General features: G+C 42.2%; 1 protein-coding gene across 1 annotated transcript in view; it reads right to left on the reverse strand.

Moving 5' to 3' along the window:
* Window positions 1-17516: 17516 nt before the first annotated feature.
* LOC106573701 (malonyl-CoA decarboxylase, mitochondrial) overlaps window positions 17517-21184 on the reverse strand; it is a 14934-nt gene continuing 11266 nt past the window's right edge. Inside the window, exons 4-5 of the mRNA XM_014148992.3 lie at window positions 20917-21069; window positions 17517-18424 (exon numbers count right to left, since the gene is read on the reverse strand). Of these exons, the coding sequence (XP_014004467.1) occupies window positions 17882-18424; window positions 20917-21069 (696 nt within the window). The 3' untranslated portion in view covers window positions 17517-17881. The remainder of the gene's footprint in view (window positions 18425-20916; window positions 21070-21184) is intronic.

Consider the following 21184-nt stretch of genomic DNA (forward strand, 5'->3'; position numbering starts at 1 on the left):
GTGACCATATCGGATTTGTGTGTGTTCAGACAGCAGTCATTTGCTGACATGGCTACATTTGTTGTCATATTAACAACAGGTGTGCACGCAGTGGTGTAGGCTGATTGGTGGTGCTCAAGCTTCCTATAACTCAAATTGAATCTGACAACAATGCCTGCCATGGGCATTTCCCAGTTGCTTTGAATGTTCAAAGTGTAAGAATACTTTTAAAGCTTCAAGGGATAAGATGATCCAACTTTCAAAACAAGTCATTTGTATCTAGCCACAGCAGTCAATTAGCTAGCTAGGTACAATTAACAAGCTAGTTTAGTAGACTGGTCTCATTTATTAGACGTAACATAGTACATTTAAATCCAGGACACTCAAGTTTGTATGATATGTTATGTTTGGTATGGGTAAATAAGAGGGATTTCTTCAGGCAAAAACAAAAGGAGGATGGTCATATAACATGAATATCTTGCAACCCAAAGGTTGCGTGTTAGAATCTCATCACAGACAACTTTAGCATTTTAGCTAATGAGCAACTTGCAACTACTTACTACTTTTTAGCAAATTTTCGACTACTTAGAATGTTAGCTAACCCTTCCCCTAACCCAAAGTTTGATCTAACTCCTAATCTTAACCCTTAACCCTAACCCCAGAGTTAGCTAAAGTTAGCAATAACATATCCACCGAGCTAACGTTAGTCACAACAAATTGGAATTCGCAATGCATCATACATTTAGCAAATTTGTAACATATTGTTTGTTTTACAAATGTGTAATATATATGAATTGTAATTCATAACATATCATATGAAATGCATGATTGACATCTACAAATTAATACATGCGATACAAAACGTAACATATCATACATAATGGAGTGTCTTGAATTTACTTTGAGAATAATATAAAATGTTCTGAGACCACTTAGAGTTTAGCAACAGAACCACATGTTCTTGACAAAACTGTCAACCGAGTAGATAGCAAGCAACAAGATATGCCAAATGGCAGCTTAAAAACCACTTGAGGGCAAATCGCTCACATTTGACCATTCAGACAAGTCGCATGACTAGGAATGAGATATGTATCCGATTTCAAACCACCTATGAACGTGATTTGAAATGTGGCTTGAAATACACTCCATAACTAAAGGTATGTGGACACCTGCTCGTCAAAGATCTCATTACAAAATCCTGGGCATTAATATGGAGTTGGTTCCCCCTTTGCTGCTATAACAGCCTCCACTCTTCTGGAACATTGCTGCGGAGACTTGCTTCCATTCAGCCACAAGAGCATTAGTGAGGTTGAGCTCTGATGTTAGACAATTAGGCCTGGTTCGCAGTCGGCGTTCCAATTCATCACAAAGGTGCTCTATGGGGTTGAGGTCAGGGCTCTGTGCAGGCCAGTCAATTTCTTCCACACTGATCTCGTCAAAACATTTCTGTATGGACCTCACTTTGTGCACAGGGTCATTGTCATGCTGAAACGGGAAAGGGCCTTCCCCAAACTATTGCCAAAAAGTTGGAAGCACAGAATCGTCAAGAATGTCATTGTATGCTGTATAACTAAGATTTCTCTTCACTGGAACTAAGGAACTGGAACTAGCCGGAACCATGAAAAACAGACTCAGACCATTACTGCTCCTCCACCAAACTTTACATTTGGCACTATACATTGGGTGAGGTAGCATTTTTCTGGCATCCACCAAACCCAGATTCGTACGTCGAACTGCCAGACGGTCAAGTGTGATTCATCACTCCAGAGAATGCATTTCCACTGCTCCAGAGTCCAACGGTGGCGAACTTTACACCACTCCAGCTGACACTTGGCATTGCGCTTGGTGATCTTAGGCTTGTGTGTGGCTGCTCGGCCATTGAAACCTATTTCATGAAAATCTCGACTAACTGTTATTGTGCTGATGTTGCTTTTAGAGGCAGTTTGGAACTCGGTAGTTTGTGTTTTAACCAAGAACAGACGGCCTACGTGCTTTACGGCTTACGTGCTTCAGCACTTGGCAGTCCCATTCTGTGAGCTTGTGTGGCCTACCACTTTGCGGCTGAGCCGTTGTTGCTCCTATATGTTTCCATTTCACAATAACAGCACTTACAGTTGACCGGGGCAACTCTAGCAGGGTAGAAATTTGACAAACTGACTTGTTGGAAAGGTGGCATGCCATGATGGGGCCATGTTGAAAGTCACTGAGCTCTTCAGTAAGGCCATTCTACTGCCAATGTTTGTCTTTGGAGAATGCATGGCTGTGTGCTCAATTTTATACACCTGTCAGAAACAGGTGTGGCTGAAATAGCCGAATACACTAATCTGAAGGGGTGTCCACATACACTATATGAAGAAAAGTATCTTATTCCATGTGCTTTTTGGCTGTTTGGACTGCAGGAAAAATAACAGATTTGAATCAGATATGCAAAAAAATTGGATTTGAGTCACTTCAAACTGCCAATGTGAACAAGGCTTTACAGGCCGGTTCCTTTCACTGGCTGCTGATGAAATTCAGCGCTGACACGGAGAGCTGTGCTCTTTGACACTGCATGGTGTAATTGCAGAGATCAGCCTTTTGTGTAGCAGAGAGCAGCAATCACAGCAACCAATTATAGCGCAGAGAGTGGAGATCCCACAGAGAGATGCATGTACCAGAACTCACCGTTGGAAGTACATCACAGGGTGTATACAGTAGCTAGTGGATAGGTAGTCTCAAGCAGTTGCTGTATAATTCCAAATCGAATCCCAGCCCAGCGCCAAGGCCCTTGATGTACGTAAATCTGAAAGCATTGGATTGGAATCTAGCAATCCGTTTCCCACTCTGGTCATGACACCCAATTTATTATGGACTCACATGAGACTGGTAGACTTCATTTATTTGACTATTCATTTGTCAATTAGCTTGTTCATTCATTTATCTGTAATTTTTCCCCAGGCTGGCTCTTGCTGTACATTATCACTTGAATTTGACGGGATAACAGAGTGTTAAATGTGTGTGCCTTAAATTCCCTTTGAACCATGGCTTAGAGTGACCACCATTGAAGTCTATCAAACTGAACATAATTGAAGAGGAGGAGCAAAACAGTTTTGAAGTTATAGCTCTCCCAGGAGAAGCTGGCAGAGCAGTGACTTTAAAACTTCGGGGTGAAAGTTGTTTTTAGATCACATAGATATGTGTCTTCCGGAAACAGAACACTATCAAATCACTTTCATCCCAGCTAGCACATTTGGTTCCTTGGAAGTGGTGGGAATGTACGTTTTTGGTTTCTCATTTGTTCTGGGAATGAAGCCATACGTTTCCTGACCGATAAAACAAAATTATTTAAATGTTCTGAGAGCGGAAGTGAAAATGTTGCATGTTCTGGGAATGTTTTTTAGGTTGAAGGGAGGTACTAATAACATAACTATGGTTCCCTGGAAGTTTTGTCATTCTGAGAACAGAAATAGGTCATTTGAAGGTTTTTGAATAACTTCCTAAAAACTGTCACTGAATGTTTCAATAAGACTGTTTGCTTAGGTTATCTGTTTTGAAGACATGGAAATTCATTTGTTTAGGCATTAGCACATGTATTTTGTGCGATAAGGTATTAGTGAGAATTGAACCTGTTCTATGTCCATGGAACTGGTCCACTGCACCACCAGGATGGAGCTACTGAAGTCCAAGAATAGAACAAAAAGGGCAAACATTTTTGTAGGAATTAAGTCTGTTGAATCTTTGCTTATGTTTTTTGAATAAGGATGTTCATTTGGGAAACCCTTTTGAAGTCACGAGGATGGTGAAGGCGTAGGGAAGTGGATGCAGTCAAAGTAACCAGGAGTGGTATGGTGTTGATATCGTTTGTATTCAAAGAGCAAAAGGAGCATGCATTGTGGCTCAGGAAATGATCAATTCATGGACAGCTTTGATTTTCAGAGCAGGGCACCGGTAAAAAGTGACATCTGGCATCCCGTTGGACACTGATAGTCAATATCTTAGGCTAAAAAGTCCAGGAGTGTAAAGAGTGCGCTGAGAGTTGGGAAGCAAGTTCAGGGAGTGCGTTTTAATAAATAAAACAATGCACCGCCATGAAAACAGAGTCAATAACACCTGAGGAAAGAACCAAGGGAAGTAACAGATATAGGGAAGATAATCAAGGAGGTGATGAAGTCCAGGTGAGTGTCATGAGGCGCAGGTGCGTGAGACGATGGTGACAGGTGTGCATGATAATCAGCAGCCTGATGACCTAGAGGCCCGGAGAGGGAGTATGACAAGGAGTAGTTAATGAACATAGCTTGACCCATATGGAGAATGGGAAAAAGAAGAAAAGTGTATTTGTATGATTGATGTTTGATGAAGTGTATCTACCAGCCTGTAAAGCTGGGATATATATAATATACAGTGGGGGGAAAAAGTATTTGATCCCCTGCTGATTTTGTACGTTTGCCCACTTACAAAGACATGATCAGTCTATAATTTTAATGGTAGGTTTATTTGAACAGTGAGAGACAGAATAACAACAAAATAATCCAGAAAGACGCATGTAAAAAATGTTATAAAATGATTTGCATTTTAATGAGGGAAATAAGTATTTGACCCCTCTGCAAAACATGACTTAGTACCTAATGGCAAAAACCTTGATGGCAATCAGAGGTCAGACGTTTATTGTAGTTGACCACCAGGTTTGCACACATCTCAGGAGGGATTTTGTCCCACTCCTCTTTGCAGATCTTCTCCAAGTCATTAAGGTTTCAAGGCTGACGTTTGGCAACTCGAACCTTCAGCTCCCTCCACAGATTTTCTATGGGATTAAGGTCTGGAGACTGGCTAGGCCACTCCAGGACCTTAATGTGCTTCTTCTTGAGCCACTCCTTTGTTGCCTTGGCCGTGTGTTTTGGGTCATTGTCATGCTGGAATACCCATCCACGACCCATTTTCAATGCCCTGGCTGAGGGAAGAATGTTTTCACCCAAGATTTGACGGTACATGGCCCCTTCCATCGTCCCTTTGATGCGGTGAAGTTGTCCTGTCCCCTTAGCAGAAAAACACCCCCAAAGCATAATGTTTCCACCTCCATGTTTGACGGTGGAGATGGTGTTCTTGGGGTCATAGTCAGCATTCCTCCTCCTCCAAACACGGCGAGTTGAGTTGATGCCAAAGAGCTCCATTTTGGTGTCATCTGACCACAACACTTTCACCCAGTTGTCCTCTGAATCATTCAGATGTTCATTGGCAAACTTCAGACGGGCTTGTATATGTATTCTTGAGCAATGGGACCTTGCGGGCGCTGCAGGATTTCAGTCCTTCACGGCGTAGTGTGTTACCAATTGTTTTCTTGGCGACTATGGTCCCAGCTGCCTTGAGATCATTGACAAGATCCTCCCGTGTAGTTCTGGGCTGATTTCTCACCGTTCTCATGATCATTGCAACTCCACGAGGTGAGATCTTGCATGGAGCCCCAGGCCGAGGGATATTGACAGTTCTTTTGTGCTTCTTCCATTTGCGAATAATCGCACCAAATGTTGTCACCTTCTCACCAAGCTGCTTGGCGATGGTCTTGTAGCCCATTCCAGCCTTGTGTAGGTCTACAATCTTGTCCCTGACATCCTTGGAGAGCTCTTTGGTCTTGGCCATGGTGGAGAGTTTGGAATCTGATTGATTGATTGCTTCTGTGGACAGGTGTCTTTTATACAGGTAACAAGCTGCGGTTAGGAGCACTCCCTTTAAGAGTGTGCTCCTAATCTCAACTCGTTACCTGTATAAAAGACTCCTGGGAGCCAGAAATCTTTCTGATTGAGAGGGGGTCAAATACTTATTTCCCTCATTAAAATGCAAATCAATTTATAACATTTTTGACATGCGTTTTTCTGGATATTTTTGTTGTTATTCTGTCTCTCACTGTTCAAATAAACCTACCATTAAAATTATAGACTGATCATTTCTTTGTCAGTGGGCAAACGTACAAAATCAGCAGGGGATCAAATACTTTTTCCCCCACTGTATGCCGTAAGAGCGTTCGTGCAATACCCGATGCAAATTAAGAAGTGTAAAACGTTTGGTTAAGTTTGCAGACGGAAGGAATATGTTATCTAAGAGACTGTGAATGTAAAATGTTACAACTGTGGTGTGGATCATATTATTGAATTCCCTGAGTTCCCTGTTAGGGTGAAAGAGGTTGAGATGTCAAGGATCAGAGCTATACAGCAGAATTCCTAGGTGGAGGCGGTGAAGAGTGTTGAAGGGGCAAGAAGCCACAGTTCTGAAGAAGATATGGTGGTGGATGCACCGCAACCAGTTGTAAATGTTATACATCAATCAAGTGATCTGGATACACTTATTGTGAAGAAGGTGGATTTTGTAGTATTTATAGCCACAGTTATTAATTGCACTGCACAAGTGTCCAAGACGTCCAAGAAGCTGGACATCATTATCAGCATATCGATTGTGCTAACAGGGGTAGCAAAACCCTGGATCACTGTTATTCTAACTTTCGCGACGCATATAAGGCCCTCCCCCGCCCTCCCTTCGGAAAAGCTGACCACGACTCCATTTTGTTGCTCCCAGCCTATAGACAGAAACTAAAACAGGAAGCTCCCGCCCTCAGGTCTGTTCAGCGCTGGTCTGACCAATCGGATTCCACGCTTCAAGATTGCTTAGATCACGTGGACTGGGATATGTTCCGCATTGCGTCGAACAACAACATTGACGAATACGCTGATTCGGTGTGCGAATTCATTAACAAGTGCATCAGTGATGTTGTACCCACAGCATCTATTAAAACATTCCCCAACCAGAAACCGTGGATTGATGGCAGCATTCGCGCAAAACTGAACACGCGAACCACTGCTTTTAATCAGGGCAAGGTGACCGGAAACATGACCGAATACAAACAGTGTAGCTATTCCCTCAGCAAGGCAATCAAACAAGCTAAGCGTCAGTATAGAGACAAAGTGGAGTCGCAATTCAACAGCTCAGACATGAGAGGTATGTGGCAGGGTCTACAGTCAATCACAGACTACAAAAGAAAAACCAGCCCTGTCGCGGATCACGATGCCTTGCTCCCAGACAGACTAAACAAGTTTTTTCCTCGCTTTGAGGACAATATCGTGCCACTGACACGGCCCGCTAGCAAAACCTGCGGGCTCTCCTTCACTGTAGCCAACGTGTGTAAAACATTTAAACGTGTTAACCCTCGCAAGGCTGCAGGCTCAGACGGCATCCCCGGCTGCATCCTCAGAGCATGCGCAGACCAGCTGGCTGGTGTGTTTACAGACATATTCAATCAATCCTTATCCCCCCACATGCTTCAAGAGGGCCACCATTGTTCCTGTTCCCAAGAAAGCTAAGGTAACTGAGCTAAATGACTACCGCCCTGTTGCACTCACTTCCGTCATCATGAAGTGCTTTGAGAGACTAGTCAAGGACCATATCACCTCCACCCTACCTGACACCCTAGACCCACTCCAATTTGCTTACCGACCCAATAGGTCCACAGACGACGCAGTCGCCATCACACTGCACACTGCCCTAACCCATCTGGACAAGAGGAATACCTATGTAAGAATGCTGTTCATTGATTACAGCTCAGCATTTAACACCATAGTACCCTTCAAACTCGTCATTAAGCTCGAGACCCTGGGTCTCGACCCCGCCCTGTGCAACTGGGTCCTGAACTTCCTGACGGGCCGCCCCCAGGTGGTGAGGGTAGGTAACAACATCTCCACCCCGCTGATCCTCAACACTGGGTCCCCACAAGGGTGCGTTCTCAGCCCTCTACTGTACTCCCTGTTCACCCATGACTGCGTGGCCATGCACGCCTCCAACTCAACCATCAAGTTTGCAGACGACACTACAGTGGTAGGCTTGATTACCAACAACGACGAGACGGCCTACAGGGAGGAGGTGAGGGCCCTCGGAGTGTGGTGTCAGGAAAATAACCTCACACTCAATGTCAACAAAACAAAGGAGATGATCGTGGACCTCAGGAAACAGCAGAGGGAGCAGCCCCCTATCTACATTGACGGGACAGTAGTGGAGAGGGTGGAGAGTTTTAAGTTCCTCGGCGTACACATTACGGACAAACTGAAATGGTCCACCCACACAGACAGCGTGGTGAAGAAAGCGCAGCAGCGCCTCTTCAACCTCAGGAGGCTGAAGAAATTTGGCTTGTCACCAAAAAACAGTCAGAAACTTTTACAGATGCACAATCGAGAGCATCCTGTCGGGCTGTTTCACCGCCTGGCAGGGGCGGAAATCCCGGTGGGGACACGACCCCCCCATCCTGGAAAAAATATGATTTGTCCCCCCAAATATATCACTGAAACATAACTATGTAATTTAAATAATATTAATAATACGCAATGAAAGCAATTGTGCTGATTATAGACACTTAATAGCGCGTTTTTAAGTTTCAAAAGATTGCGACCCCCCCCACCCTTTGCCTCACAATGGTTTGATCCACTGCCTGTTCCTAAGTTGGCATGGTAACAGAGGGGTCGTATCCACTGTCTGAAAGGCACTCAATGAACGTAACTGACGTGAGGTTAATCCAGTCAATCGCGCACACACACTAGCTGAATATGCAGAGCTAGCGCACAAATATGAACTATTAAGCTAGCTAGTACCTATTCCATTTATGTGGCCTCGTCAAAGATGGAATCTTTGCTATCGTCAATTTATTCCAAGATCAGCATGCAGATGATGTAAATTAGTACTTCAAAGTCCCAGTGATAAGGTTAGCGATAAACTGAAGTCCAAACTGAACAGAACTACACTCTCTTCTACCATTGTCTTAAATATATTTAATGGTCTCGTTGCAAAAGCTAAATTGTCGCAAGCGAACTTTTATTTACTTGTTTTATTTCACCTTTATTTAACCCGGGTAGCAAAGATTATAGCAAACACCACTGAAACGGAATTGGTGCTCGCTAGCTTTGCAAATTCAGCTATTGTTGGAAGCCAGCCAATATGAAACAAACTATTAAAATTACAAAAGGTTGCAGCATATGTTGTGTAAATGGTGAACTCATACAGCTGTCAACTCTTGTCATTTTAATCCGTTTCACATTTGCTAGCTACCTTTTAGATCGAAGCCCAAATAGAATGATAAAAGATAAGATGATAGAAGCCCATCTCCTACTGTAAATAACCTAAACACTGTGTGTGTTTGTAGCCAGCCAGCCAGCCAGCCAGGTAGAAAAATGGCAGAAAAATAAAAGACGGACATCAGAGTATTTTTCAGTACACCAAAACGCAAAGTAAGAACCCTAGTAACCTAATATCTCAAAGACTAGTTGATAAAATGTTCATAGGAAAGAAATGAAATTCTAATGGAAATGTTTCACAATGATGTCATTAGGCAGAGCAGGCAACAGATGGCACACAGACAGCAGAGTTGGGGACAGATATGCAGGGACAGATTGGCAGAGACAGGGAGTCTCAGGTAAGTTTGTTGAGTCTTTGTTTGGCAACATTATGAAAGGTTCTCAATTTTTTTGACTTGTAAAATAGGAACATAATTGGAAAATGCCATGGATACCCCCACTCTCAACTTAAACTGGTGACTGAACTAAGATTTGTTAAAGGCAATGGTATTGCTGTTGTGATTAGTTGTGTAGTTTTGGGTACCGGTAGTTAGGAGTACGGCAAACACCTTATTTCTTTGGTTCCTCAATATACATTTACCATATTACAATGTAGGCTATGTGTTACAGCACTACTTTTGGTGTCCCCCTCAGGAATTGCTCTTGAGAAAATTTCATGTAATTGTCCCCTCCAAAGTTGATATCAGATTTTCACCCCTGCCGCCTGGTACGGCAGCTGCTCCGCCCATAACCGGAAGGCTCTCCAGAGGGTAGTGAGGTCTGCACAACGCATCACCGGGTGCAAACTACCTGCCCTCCAGGACACCTACACCACCCGACGTCACAGGAAGTCCAAAAAGATCATCAAGGACAACAACCACCCGAGCCACTGCCTGTTCACCCCACTATCATCCAGAAGGCGAGGTCAGTACAGGTGCATCAAAGCGGGGACTGAAAGAGAGACTGAAAAACAGCTTCTATCTCAAGGCCATCAGACTGTTAAACAGCATTCACTAACATTGAGTGGCTGCTGCCAACATACTGACTCAACTCCACCCACTTTAATAATGGTAAAATTGATGTAATCAATTTATCACTAGCCACTTTATATTATATAATGTTTACTTACCCTACATTACTCATCTCTTATGTATATACTGTACGCTATACCATCTACTGCATCTTGCCATCTTGATGCAATGTATCACTAGCCACTTTAAACAATGTCACTTCACATAATGTTTTCATACCCTGCATTGCTCATCTCATATGTATTTACTGTACTCTATAACATCTACTGCATCTTGCCTATGCCGTTCGGCCATCACTCATTTATATATTTTTATGTACATATTCGTATTCATTCCTTTACACTTGTGTGTATAAGGTAGTTGTTGTGAAATTGTTAGGTTATATTACTTGTTAGATATTACTGCATGGTCTGAACTAGAAGCACAAGCATTTCGCTGCACTTGCATTAACACCAGCTAACCATGTGTATGTGAAAAATAAATTTGATTTGATCTGCAGCTGAGAAGTTTTTATGCCTCTAAGACTTAACGGCAGACGCATTGCAAGGACTACTGTCGCCAGAAAATGTCCCGCCCTCACAGGATCCTTCTGAGCCTAAAACAGGCTGATTTAGTTTAATTTACATTTAGTTTGTATGGAAGTTTTTATATACAGTACCGGTCAAAAGTTTGGGCCTACCTGCTCATTCAATGGTTTTTCTTTATTTTTACTATTTTCCACAATGCCAAGAGTGTGCAAAAATGTCATCAAGGCAAAGGCTGGCTACTTTGAAGAATCTCAAATATAAAATATATTTTGTATAACACTTTGAATATATTATAAAATATAACACTTTTTTTCGTTACTACATGATTTCATGTGTGTTATTTCATAGTTTTGATGTCTTCACTAATATTCTACCATGTAGAAAATAGTAAAAATAAAGAAAAAGTAGGTGTGTCCAAACTTTTGACTGGTACTGTATATGTATTCTTTTTTTACCCTGCATTTTTTTTCTCCATTTTTGGGGATCTTTGTTATCCACCTGTACAGTAAGTGGCGGAATGCAAATATAATTGTTGCGAACGCCATTATACCGAAGAAGAAGTTTTGTTGACGCTGAGAACAGAATGTATATGTTTTTAAAAAGCATTCTTAGAACGTTCTTTGAACATGAATAATGTTTTCTTGTGTTTTTTTATGGAAGGTTTTCTTAATGTTCTGAGAAAAAACCATGAGGAAACCTGTTGGAAACTTTTGCTGCAGTATTGAAATTCCCACAGAAGAATGTTGTTTCTTATCATTCTCTGAAGTATTTGAGAACATTCCCAATGTCAAACCAGTTGGAGAACATTCCTAGAACATGACCAAAAATGTAATTAAATGTAACCATGTTTGAACTTTAAGGAAACGTTCTGTTAAGTAATGAAATGCCAAGAAAATAACGTTCATTTGTCAAGTTCCTTAAATGTGCTGAGAATGTTCCAAAACCAAGCAACTAGGAGGCACCATACGCAGAATGTTGCGGGAAGATTGTATGCAAAATAACCATAGCACAACCACGATCTCACCAAGAAACATTATGGTTCACAGAATGTCATTGTTCAGCTGGGATATGACAGAATGTGTGATGCTATGGGTTCTATCTCATCCTTTCAGCTTCCGCATAATGTTCTGCTGCTGCTACGTCTCCTGGAGATAGTACACCTCATCCGGAAGTCATTCTACCCGACAGTAATGAGGAGCTGAGGCAGCGATGGAGACGTACGTCTCTCAGAACGTGGACCATGGTGCTTGTCGGAGGTCTGTCTGACGTACATACCCAGGGAACGCTAGCTAATTAGCAGTGAGCAGAGAGCTTAATCCCTATCTAAGTCATTAGGCAGAGAAACAAACAGGGCCCTCTGCTCTGAATGGCTGTAATTAAGAAAGATCTCTGACACCCAGCTACATGTTGCAGTCGTCTAAACTCCACTCCTCTGTCAAAACAAACTTCCCCACTCCCTACAACCTGCCCGTACCCCTCACTCCCTCATCTACCCCCTATGTCCCTCCACTCCCTAAATCCTGGCCAGGACTGATACGCTGAGTAATGAATCCCCTTAGCACTGCTGTAATGCCATCCTGAATGTGAATTTAATGATAGCTAGCGCTCTTTCACTCACATAATCCCTTCTTTGCTTTCATTTATTTCCCTTTCTTTCCTTGATTTGAGTCATCCATGGCATTATTTGCCAGTAATTCAAACTGCCTGGATATTAGAGTGAGCTCTGTGCAGGCAGGCATGTACCTTTTAATGTATCCCTTTATCCCCTGGTGGGCTGTAGCAACATGCCCTATTTATAGCTGACAATCAAATGCAGTGACGGATGCGCTTCTTGCTGACATTGTTTAGGTCTTATCGTGATTGTACAGGATATTTCAGATCAATCTGTCCTGAGATCCATAATTACTGCATGTAAACATCAACCGTGCCCTGCAGTCAGTCATGTTCCTACACCAACACAATTGCAAAATCACTGACGCAGACAATTACACTGGATTACACACTTAGAAGCTAGTTACACATTCACATGCTGCCAGAAAGACACACTTACAGAGTCGGTGAATGGCGTGATTTTGTGATGGGTTTGTCCACAAGAAATAGAGTTCAATGCCTAAGGTGAGATCAAGGCTGTAAACATTGCTTTTTTATTATTCAACATTGTGAGATGGAATATTGAACTTTGACCTTGTCAGTGTTTACATGTCACTCTTGTGGAGGAATGGTTTGGGGCACTGAGAAAATTGTTGTGGTTAGAAAATATTGTGTTAAGCAGTAAACGTCTCACCTCATACATACAGGCACATTCATAAGGCTGCATGCATCTGATACAGTATGTATAGATTTCATGTGATGTGGAAAATAATGACATGCATTGGGGTTAGGTTGGGTTGGAAGTTCATGTAGGATCGACTGTAGGCTAGGTAGGCACACTGATTGAATCTTAAAGTTACCAAAGCATATTCAATCTGGAAGATGGCAGCTCTTTTCAATTTGCCCTAATAGCTGGTGCACAGTCACCTTAATCCGACTCTGGAATGAATAAATTAACAAAGCATTTTCCTACATTCCCTTATGCAGATTAGAGTGAGTGTTGACACCTGGCCCACACTTGTGAAGCAGCTGTTGGTGATGGGAACAATCCAGGCTTGTTTAGATCCAAAATACCCCAGGTGGCCTGCCGCCACTCACTCCCACCCTCTCCCACTGCTCTGGGCTAGTAGACCACAGAGATGCGCAGTCAAACCCTAGCTCTTACCCTTTCACCTTTGAGCTAGTGATGATTTCTGAGTTCACGTTGGAGCTCAGTTAGGTAAATAACCTAAATTAACTCCTGATTACAGTGAGGACTAATGTAGCCACAAGCAGGCAGCAGCATCAATTAATTCAGCTCAATGTTAGTTCAAGTTGTACTCATGCATTCTGACCACCATTTCATGTATTACTGTACTTACAAAATGAAACATGGTGCAGAACCCAGTGCAAACATTCCACACAGTAGCTTTTACTCGCAAAGTCAGTGTTTATGCTCATAGCTGCACATTTCTATTTTCCATAAACAGGATTATTAACAGAACTTCAAGAAAGCAGTTTGATCATGTCCAAAATCTCCCAATAATTATGCTAATTGATGGGATGACTATTTTCAAAGCTTACAATTTCCACACAGTATGATGGGATTCTCTTTTACTATTTTCTTTTTGAATAAAAAGAGGAAAAGAAAGGCAAACAATGAGGCTTTTTTTCCTTGTTGAATTCTTTGACATAATTACTTCCGTAGCATGGCCTAACCCTCAGGAGACCCTGTGGATTTAGGCTTGTGATTAGAGACAGAACGGCGGGCACATAGAACCTAACCAAATGAAAACACCAACTTCAATGTGCAGTTCGGGTGAGAATAAAATGCTAATGCTTAGCATTTTAATTAAACAATCTCTTTCTGAAATACCACAATTTATTTAAATTCTACAGTATTTCCTTATCACAAATCACTATGCTCATTTCAATATCTTGTTTCCTTTCCATTGAGGAAAGAGAGAAAGATGGCAACATCATCAGTATGTAAACATAACATATTGTAATCAGGAGGGTTGTGTTAATTGACTATTTGGCCTTTTCTAAATGCACCTCGCTACTGCATTGTGAAAATGCAAAAAAAAAACATTAAGCACTCAGTACTGGCACCACTTTGCACTCTATTTCAATGGTAGTTAGTAATCAGACTGTACACACACACACACACACACACCACTGGGCACGCACTGGTTGAATCAACGTTGTTTCACATTTACAGTTTAGTTAGCAGACGCTCTTATCCAGAGCGACTTACATGAGAAATGAAGGTTAAGTGCCTTGCTCAAGGGCACATTGACAGATTTTTCACCTAGTCCACGTCAGTTCAATGAAATTTTGTTGAACCAACGTGGAATATATGTTGCGTTGACGTCTTTGCCTAGTCGGACAGGCCTGGAGACAAAATATGGATTCAACTCCTTTTATCTGCATAGAGTATTATGGCTCTGATTCATTTGTAAAGAGAACATAATTGAATTCTCTGGTTTGTTAGCATATAATTAATAGAAGATAATGTCATGATCATAGATTTAGGAGAATGATACCTGTAACCTAAGAATTGACTTTATGTTTTTATGCTATGCTATTTACTTAGATGCAAAAGGAATATTAACTTTTGATATTCATATTCATCAGGTCCTCAACATGCATCAGGTTTAGAAAGATTACATTACTTACCGGTGTTTTGGATTAGACAGGCTGTCCACTTGACATTAGACTGGACCAGGCTGTATGAATATGGTCAGCTCATTCTCATATTCACTATATTTCATGTTAAGACACACGATATTCATATCAAGAGCACGAACATGAGGGTTGATGTATATGCTGTGATATGGGAAATTAACTTTGTAGTGTATGTGCCTTGCCTAAGTGTAGTGGCAGATCCAAGCCATTAAAAAGGGTGTAAAGTGGCAACTAATCCATTCTGGCTGTGTAATTGCTTATTAACAAATGGCCCCTTAAATGTTAATGTGGATTTGGCAGGCGGCTGGAGTCGTGTTGATTAAACTGTTGTGACATATCTCCAGGTCGTCAGTGTGGCCAGCAGTGCCTCATATTTCACAACACATCTGCATCTTCATGCCAACACATTCACCTTGTACAACTCAGTTTGCATTTTCTTTGGAAAATTACAAAGTAGCAAAATGAAAGCCTTACACCGTAATATTGACAAAAACACAAGCTGTATGTTTCCATTCCATACAGGTTTACCATAGCTGTCATAGTCAGTAATCACCCTTTGAGTACTGTTGAAGAAAGCTCTGTGTGTGTGGGTGAGTGGCAGCATCAAGTTCCACATGAGATGGATTCTGAATAGAGTGAGATGGGTCTACAGGACTTCAATACTAATGTAATGCTGTGACTGACAGATCTAGTAATCCTTTGAGAGGTACCTAGAATAAATCAGCTTTTCTTTGGGATTCTCAAGTGCTTCTAAGATTATCCCCTATCATGTAGTACTCTCCCCAAATTAAATGTATCAGCCCATAATGGATGGCAATAACATGACCACGCTCTCTCTCATCCCTCACACTAATTATACATTTACACCATTGACATATTCATTCACACATCAAATCAATTAAAGCATTAAGTACATGTTCTATAGTTCTTTTCTCTTGTCTGACAATTAAAGACAAAGTGGAAGTGCAAAGTTGTGATATCTCAGGGCAATTTCACGGTAACATAATGATGCTAAGACTCCGACTTTTCACTTTAAATCATTGATTGCAAAAGTTAAATAAACCATACAACCTAATGAACAATGACTACTTTTAGCAATGTCCACTGAACATTTGATAAAAAAAACATTTACTTGAAGAACAGTGCAGATGCAAAGTTTGGTAACAGAATGACAGTTTGTGCTGTTTCTGCTGTAATTCTGTTACCAAACTCTGCATCAGCACTCTTCATGTCATAGACTGTTCTCTCTGCTACGCATGACAAGCGGTACCGGTGCGCCAAGTCTAGGTCCTAAAGGCTCCTTAACAGCTTCTACCCCAAAGCCATAAGATTGCTGAACAATTAATCAACTGGCCACCCGGACAATTTACATTGCCCCCCACACCCTTTGTTTTTACACTGCTGCTACTCGCTGTTTAGTATCTATGCATAGTCACTTTACCTCTACCTACATGTACAGATTACCTCAACTAACCTGTACCCCCTGTATTTTTTATTTATTTAACTAGGCAAGCAAGTTATGAACAAATTCTTATTTAAAAAGACGGCCTGCCACGGCCAAAACCTAACCCGGACGACACTGGGCCAATTGTGCGCTGCCCTATGGAACTCCCAATCACAGCCGGGTTGTGATACAGCCTGGAATCAAACCAGGGCATGTAGTGACACCTCTAGAACTGAGATGCAGTGCTTTAGACCGCTGAGCCACTCGGAAGCCCTATAGCCTCATATTGTTATGTAATTCTGTTAGTTTTTCTTTTTCTTTATTTTGACTAAGTAAATATTTTCTATTTCTTGAACTACACTGTATGTTAAGGGCTTGTAAGTAAGCATTTCACAGTAAGGTCTACACCTGTTGTATTCGGCGCATGTGACAAATGACATTTTATTTTATTTGACGTTACCATTTCCATGGAAACTCCTGTCCATGGTGTTGGAACTGTGTGACATCCTTGGACTTTGCATTCCTCACAAGTGTTCACTCTTCCTGTCTGTTTCACGAGAAATGCTTTCTCAAGGGCATCCTTTAAACACTGTCCTTTTATGCTCACTGATTCCCACCCCTGCTTTAAAGTGAATTCCATAAATCGATCAATTTATTTAAACTTTATTTCTCACTTCATTAGTTTCAGGGACACTGTGTGGCTGGCTCTGAAAAAAAGTTAGGCTCCTTTGAGAGATAAAATGTAATTTCACAGTCAACTTGCTGTGATATATTATTTCGCAACAACGGAGTGGGGCAGATAGGAATCCCACTTAGTTCCAGTATTTTGATGGAGCAGTACATCAGAGATTGGTCTCTAGGGAGGCTTGAGTGATGGCAGGTGGCAAACATAGCAAGGACTACAGTCTCAACTACAGACCCTACACATTTTGTTGTGAATGACTTTTGCAGAAAATTACACATTTTACATATAGAGATAATTTTGAATTTAAAATCTATTGCGAGCACAACTCATTAAAGAATAGCTTGATTGAGCTTCAGTAAATAACTGATTTGTAGAGATTGCCGGGTGACAATCGGGGCCAAGAGACAATGAGATGATAATATGGTACTGTTTTGTTCTACATAATTCTATATACAATGTGGGTGTGAGTGTTATGTATTTTTCACCCGCACGGCTTTGCACATGCACACACGCCCACACAGATCAGCCAAATGAAAGAATCAAAGACATAATTTATTCCAATAGCTTTGCAGCCTATTTGCTGTGTTACAGCATCACACATTGTCAAGCAGAAACATGGCACGACCTGATAAATGTCTCTCGCTTCATTAGCTGCAGTCTCTCACACCATAAAACACTGGGAGTCTCTATCGGCGATGATAACACTACATACCCACCTCGGGAAGGAAGGGAGAGGAAAATCCATGTGCTACATGGGCTAGATTGCAAAAAGAATAGAACAACAACTGATATCATTCCACAAATGGTCCTGATCAGAGCCACCATGAAGCCAGCAAGTCCTGGACCTAAAGGCATCTTTAATACCAAGTGTGGGTGTACATATGTGTCCATGGAGCTCAGAGTTTGCTGTTCTTCTGAAACTGTGAGATCAAGCCCAGCACCTGCTCTGTGGCTGTGATGACTTTATTGTGCATGTATGCAGCACTGTTGGACGTGGTCTCCTGCAGGAAGTATCTGTAGTTAACCATGATGCCACAGGAGTTGGCCACTCCACGCGGGCTGGTGTCTGCATGCCAGTTCAGTCTCCACATGGTGGCGCCGTTCTGCAGGTGGAAATTGGCCACAGGGTTTAGGGCGTAGCCGCGCCTCTTCTCTCCATAGAGGTACCAGGCACAGAGGCGCATCAGGGCGGGCTCCAGGATGTGGACCAGGCGTTCAGAACGGGTCCAGTCACCGGTGCTGATCAGCTTACGCAGGGCATCTAGGGCATTGGTATCAGGGGTTGTGTTTGTGACATCTGCCACCTTCCTCCACTCGCAGTCAGTTAGCAGCTCCACGCGGCCCTCCTTCCGGTGCTGGCTGAGCAGGCCCTGTAGCCAGGAGGAGAAGCCCGGGATGGGAGACAGGCTGGAGAACTGGGACATGTGGGGAAACTCACTCTGCAAAGACAGAGAAAGATAGGAGAGTTAGTCTGAGGTAAACCTCCTTAGTATGAAACAACTTTGTCTACACCAGTTAATAAACAATACCAATGTGGTATTATAGAGAGAATAGAAATGCATCATCTTATTAAGATAAATTACTTGTATTAAGCTTTTTGGTTAAAATAAGCTAAATTATCTGTCAGTGACATTAGATAATTTAGTTTGGTAAGAAGAAAAATACATGAAGTGAATTATCACTCAATTAAGATATTTAGGCTCACTTTTTGCAGTGTGTACCCTGCTCTCCCTCTCTCTCACTTTTAATATCTTCCAAGCTCTTGACTCTGGTCCCTATTCCCTAGTGCCTCTCTGCCATCATCACATGCTGCCTGCCTGCCGCCTACGTTCCACTCTCTCTTCTATCTTACCCTTCTTTACAAGCTCTCTTCCTTGCTCTCTCTCTTCTAACCCTGGCCTTTCTCTCCCTCTCTGTTATGTTGGCTCTTGCTTGTCAAGGCTGTTAAGGTACAGAGCTGTGTGGAGTGTTGATTCACAGGAGGCAGGAGGCAACGTGTGTCAGGCAACCCCTGGAAGCAGATGTTGGAGTGTGCCTTTCTTTCTCCCACTCTCTCTCCCTCTCAGCCTCTGTCTCATTCATTCCCCTGTACTTCAATCACACGAGTTAGTGGATCTGAGGATAACCATGTCAAGAGGTCACTTTCCAATCATTTCATCAGTTTAATTTACTATAAACTGGTCAGCAGGCTTAGAGCAGGCGTGCAATCCACAGAGACCTGAGAGATGAGGACAGACAGAATGAGGGAGACAGTAAAGGGCCTGATGGTGTAATGCTGAAAGACAACGGGATCCTCCTCCCTTCTTTCTAAATCACAGAAAGACCTTTTCTTTTCCTTCCTCTCATCCATCCATTATTATAGTGGTCACCCAGCGGCTGTGGAGCTTTTCTATTCCCCTTAATGTGGTGCATAACACTGCCATGGCACTGCACACAGTCACAGTTCTGAGCCAGCCCAGAAGCTCAAAGTTCTTAGTTTTTTTCCCCCCAACTGATACGAGAGCTATTAGGATGGCCATGGGATAAATCCAGAACTCATAGGCCACAAGAAAAGGCTTTGTAAAACAAAATCAAGTTTCTGCTTCAATTTGATATCCTCAGAGTTCAGACGGAACTACAGATAAGAGGTTCAAGCCCTACAGAACAATGTACATCCCTCGATAATTTTAACCAATGTTAGGAGTGCTGACAGAACAATGGAAAGGCTAGAACACTTAGGCCAGGACTAATAGTTGCGGTAAAGAGGTCAATCGAACTCGACCAAAACAATGGAATTGCCATGGAAACGCATGGGGGAAAGGGCCGTGGGGGAAAGATCCAGAGTCTCCTCATTGCCCCCCAGCAAAATCAGCCTAGATTTAGCCTACATTGTCTTTCACACTGTTGAGGTAAAAATCTGAGTACAATACTTGTATGGATGCCAACCCCAACACGTTCATGTCATCGTCACCAATCAACTGCATTATGGTTAAAAACGACTTGACTACCACCAACAATTTATGTATGCTAGCTATGCTAACCATCTTATACGAACAGGAGTTAGCATTTAGCAGTCACTTCTTATAAACCCAAATATATCCAAATCGGACTTAAGTAGCCACATTGTGGGCCTGTTACAATACATGAATCATGACGGATTTGATGAATATCCACTTTGTTAGATTAGATTTGTTGAATGTGCGCCAATCTGGTCAATAGAACAGTCAGAGTAACATTGACTCCTTTACCGTGTCGATGCTACTGAGTGTAAATAGGGCTACTGTACAAATCAACAAGACACACAACTGCACAGGCCACCTATACTAAGCATACAAGCCTATACTCTATCAGACTATCAACTACCCTCACATCAAAACCAGCTGAAATGTCATTATTTCGCTCTCGGTCTTGATTGATGTGTGGAGATGGTTATTCAATCATGCTGCTATCCAATCTTTACCCTGAAAAACACATCTCAGATGCAGGTAGAACTGCAAGATTGTGAGAGAGTATTTGGCTTAATTGAGAAACTCAAACGACTACGAGCAATAAAAAAAATGGCTTGTCTAGGTAATATAACATGCTTTGGCTATCTAATCATAATAACTACTCCTTTCACACTGAAATGACCTCCAGCTAATGTTGAACTACTGCTGTGATTGACTGCCATCTGTTTACTGGCCGTGGCCAGAAATGCTTGGTGACGTGAGTGGTTCTCTGGAACTTCTCTGGAAGAGTGAATGGAAATTATCAGGTGACATTGAAGCAAGTGACTAACAGAGAGTAAAGGACCCTGACCCTGGAGCTGGCTAATAAATCAACAAATTACGATGTAGCGGAGCAGCTAGTTTTCCTAAAAGACGTTCCAGTGTTCAGATAGTCACAGAAGGGCAGTCCCAGTCTTTCTGTCTGCCTGCTCATTTAGACAGTGGTGATGTCATTCTCCACCCACCTGTAGCTCCCGCACCACTCTCTTGATGAGGACGTTCCCTAGCTCCACCCCCTGCAGGCCAGCCTGGGTGGAGGAGATGGAGTAGAACACTGCTGTATTGACTTTGTTCACATCCTCCTCTGAGTCCAGGGTAGCAAACTCTCTCACGATACTCTATTGGACAAGAGAAACAACATTGACTTCAACAGACACACAGTCAATTATGAAAATGTGGTTCATGACCTGAAAAGAGGAAAAGTAATACCAATCCACATGACAGCTAAACAAA

The sequence above is a fragment of the Salmo salar genome, chromosome 16 (assembly GCF_965601325.2).
Source record: "Salmo salar chromosome 16, fSalSal1, whole genome shotgun sequence".
Taxonomy (NCBI): domain Eukaryota; kingdom Metazoa; phylum Chordata; class Actinopteri; order Salmoniformes; family Salmonidae; genus Salmo; species Salmo salar.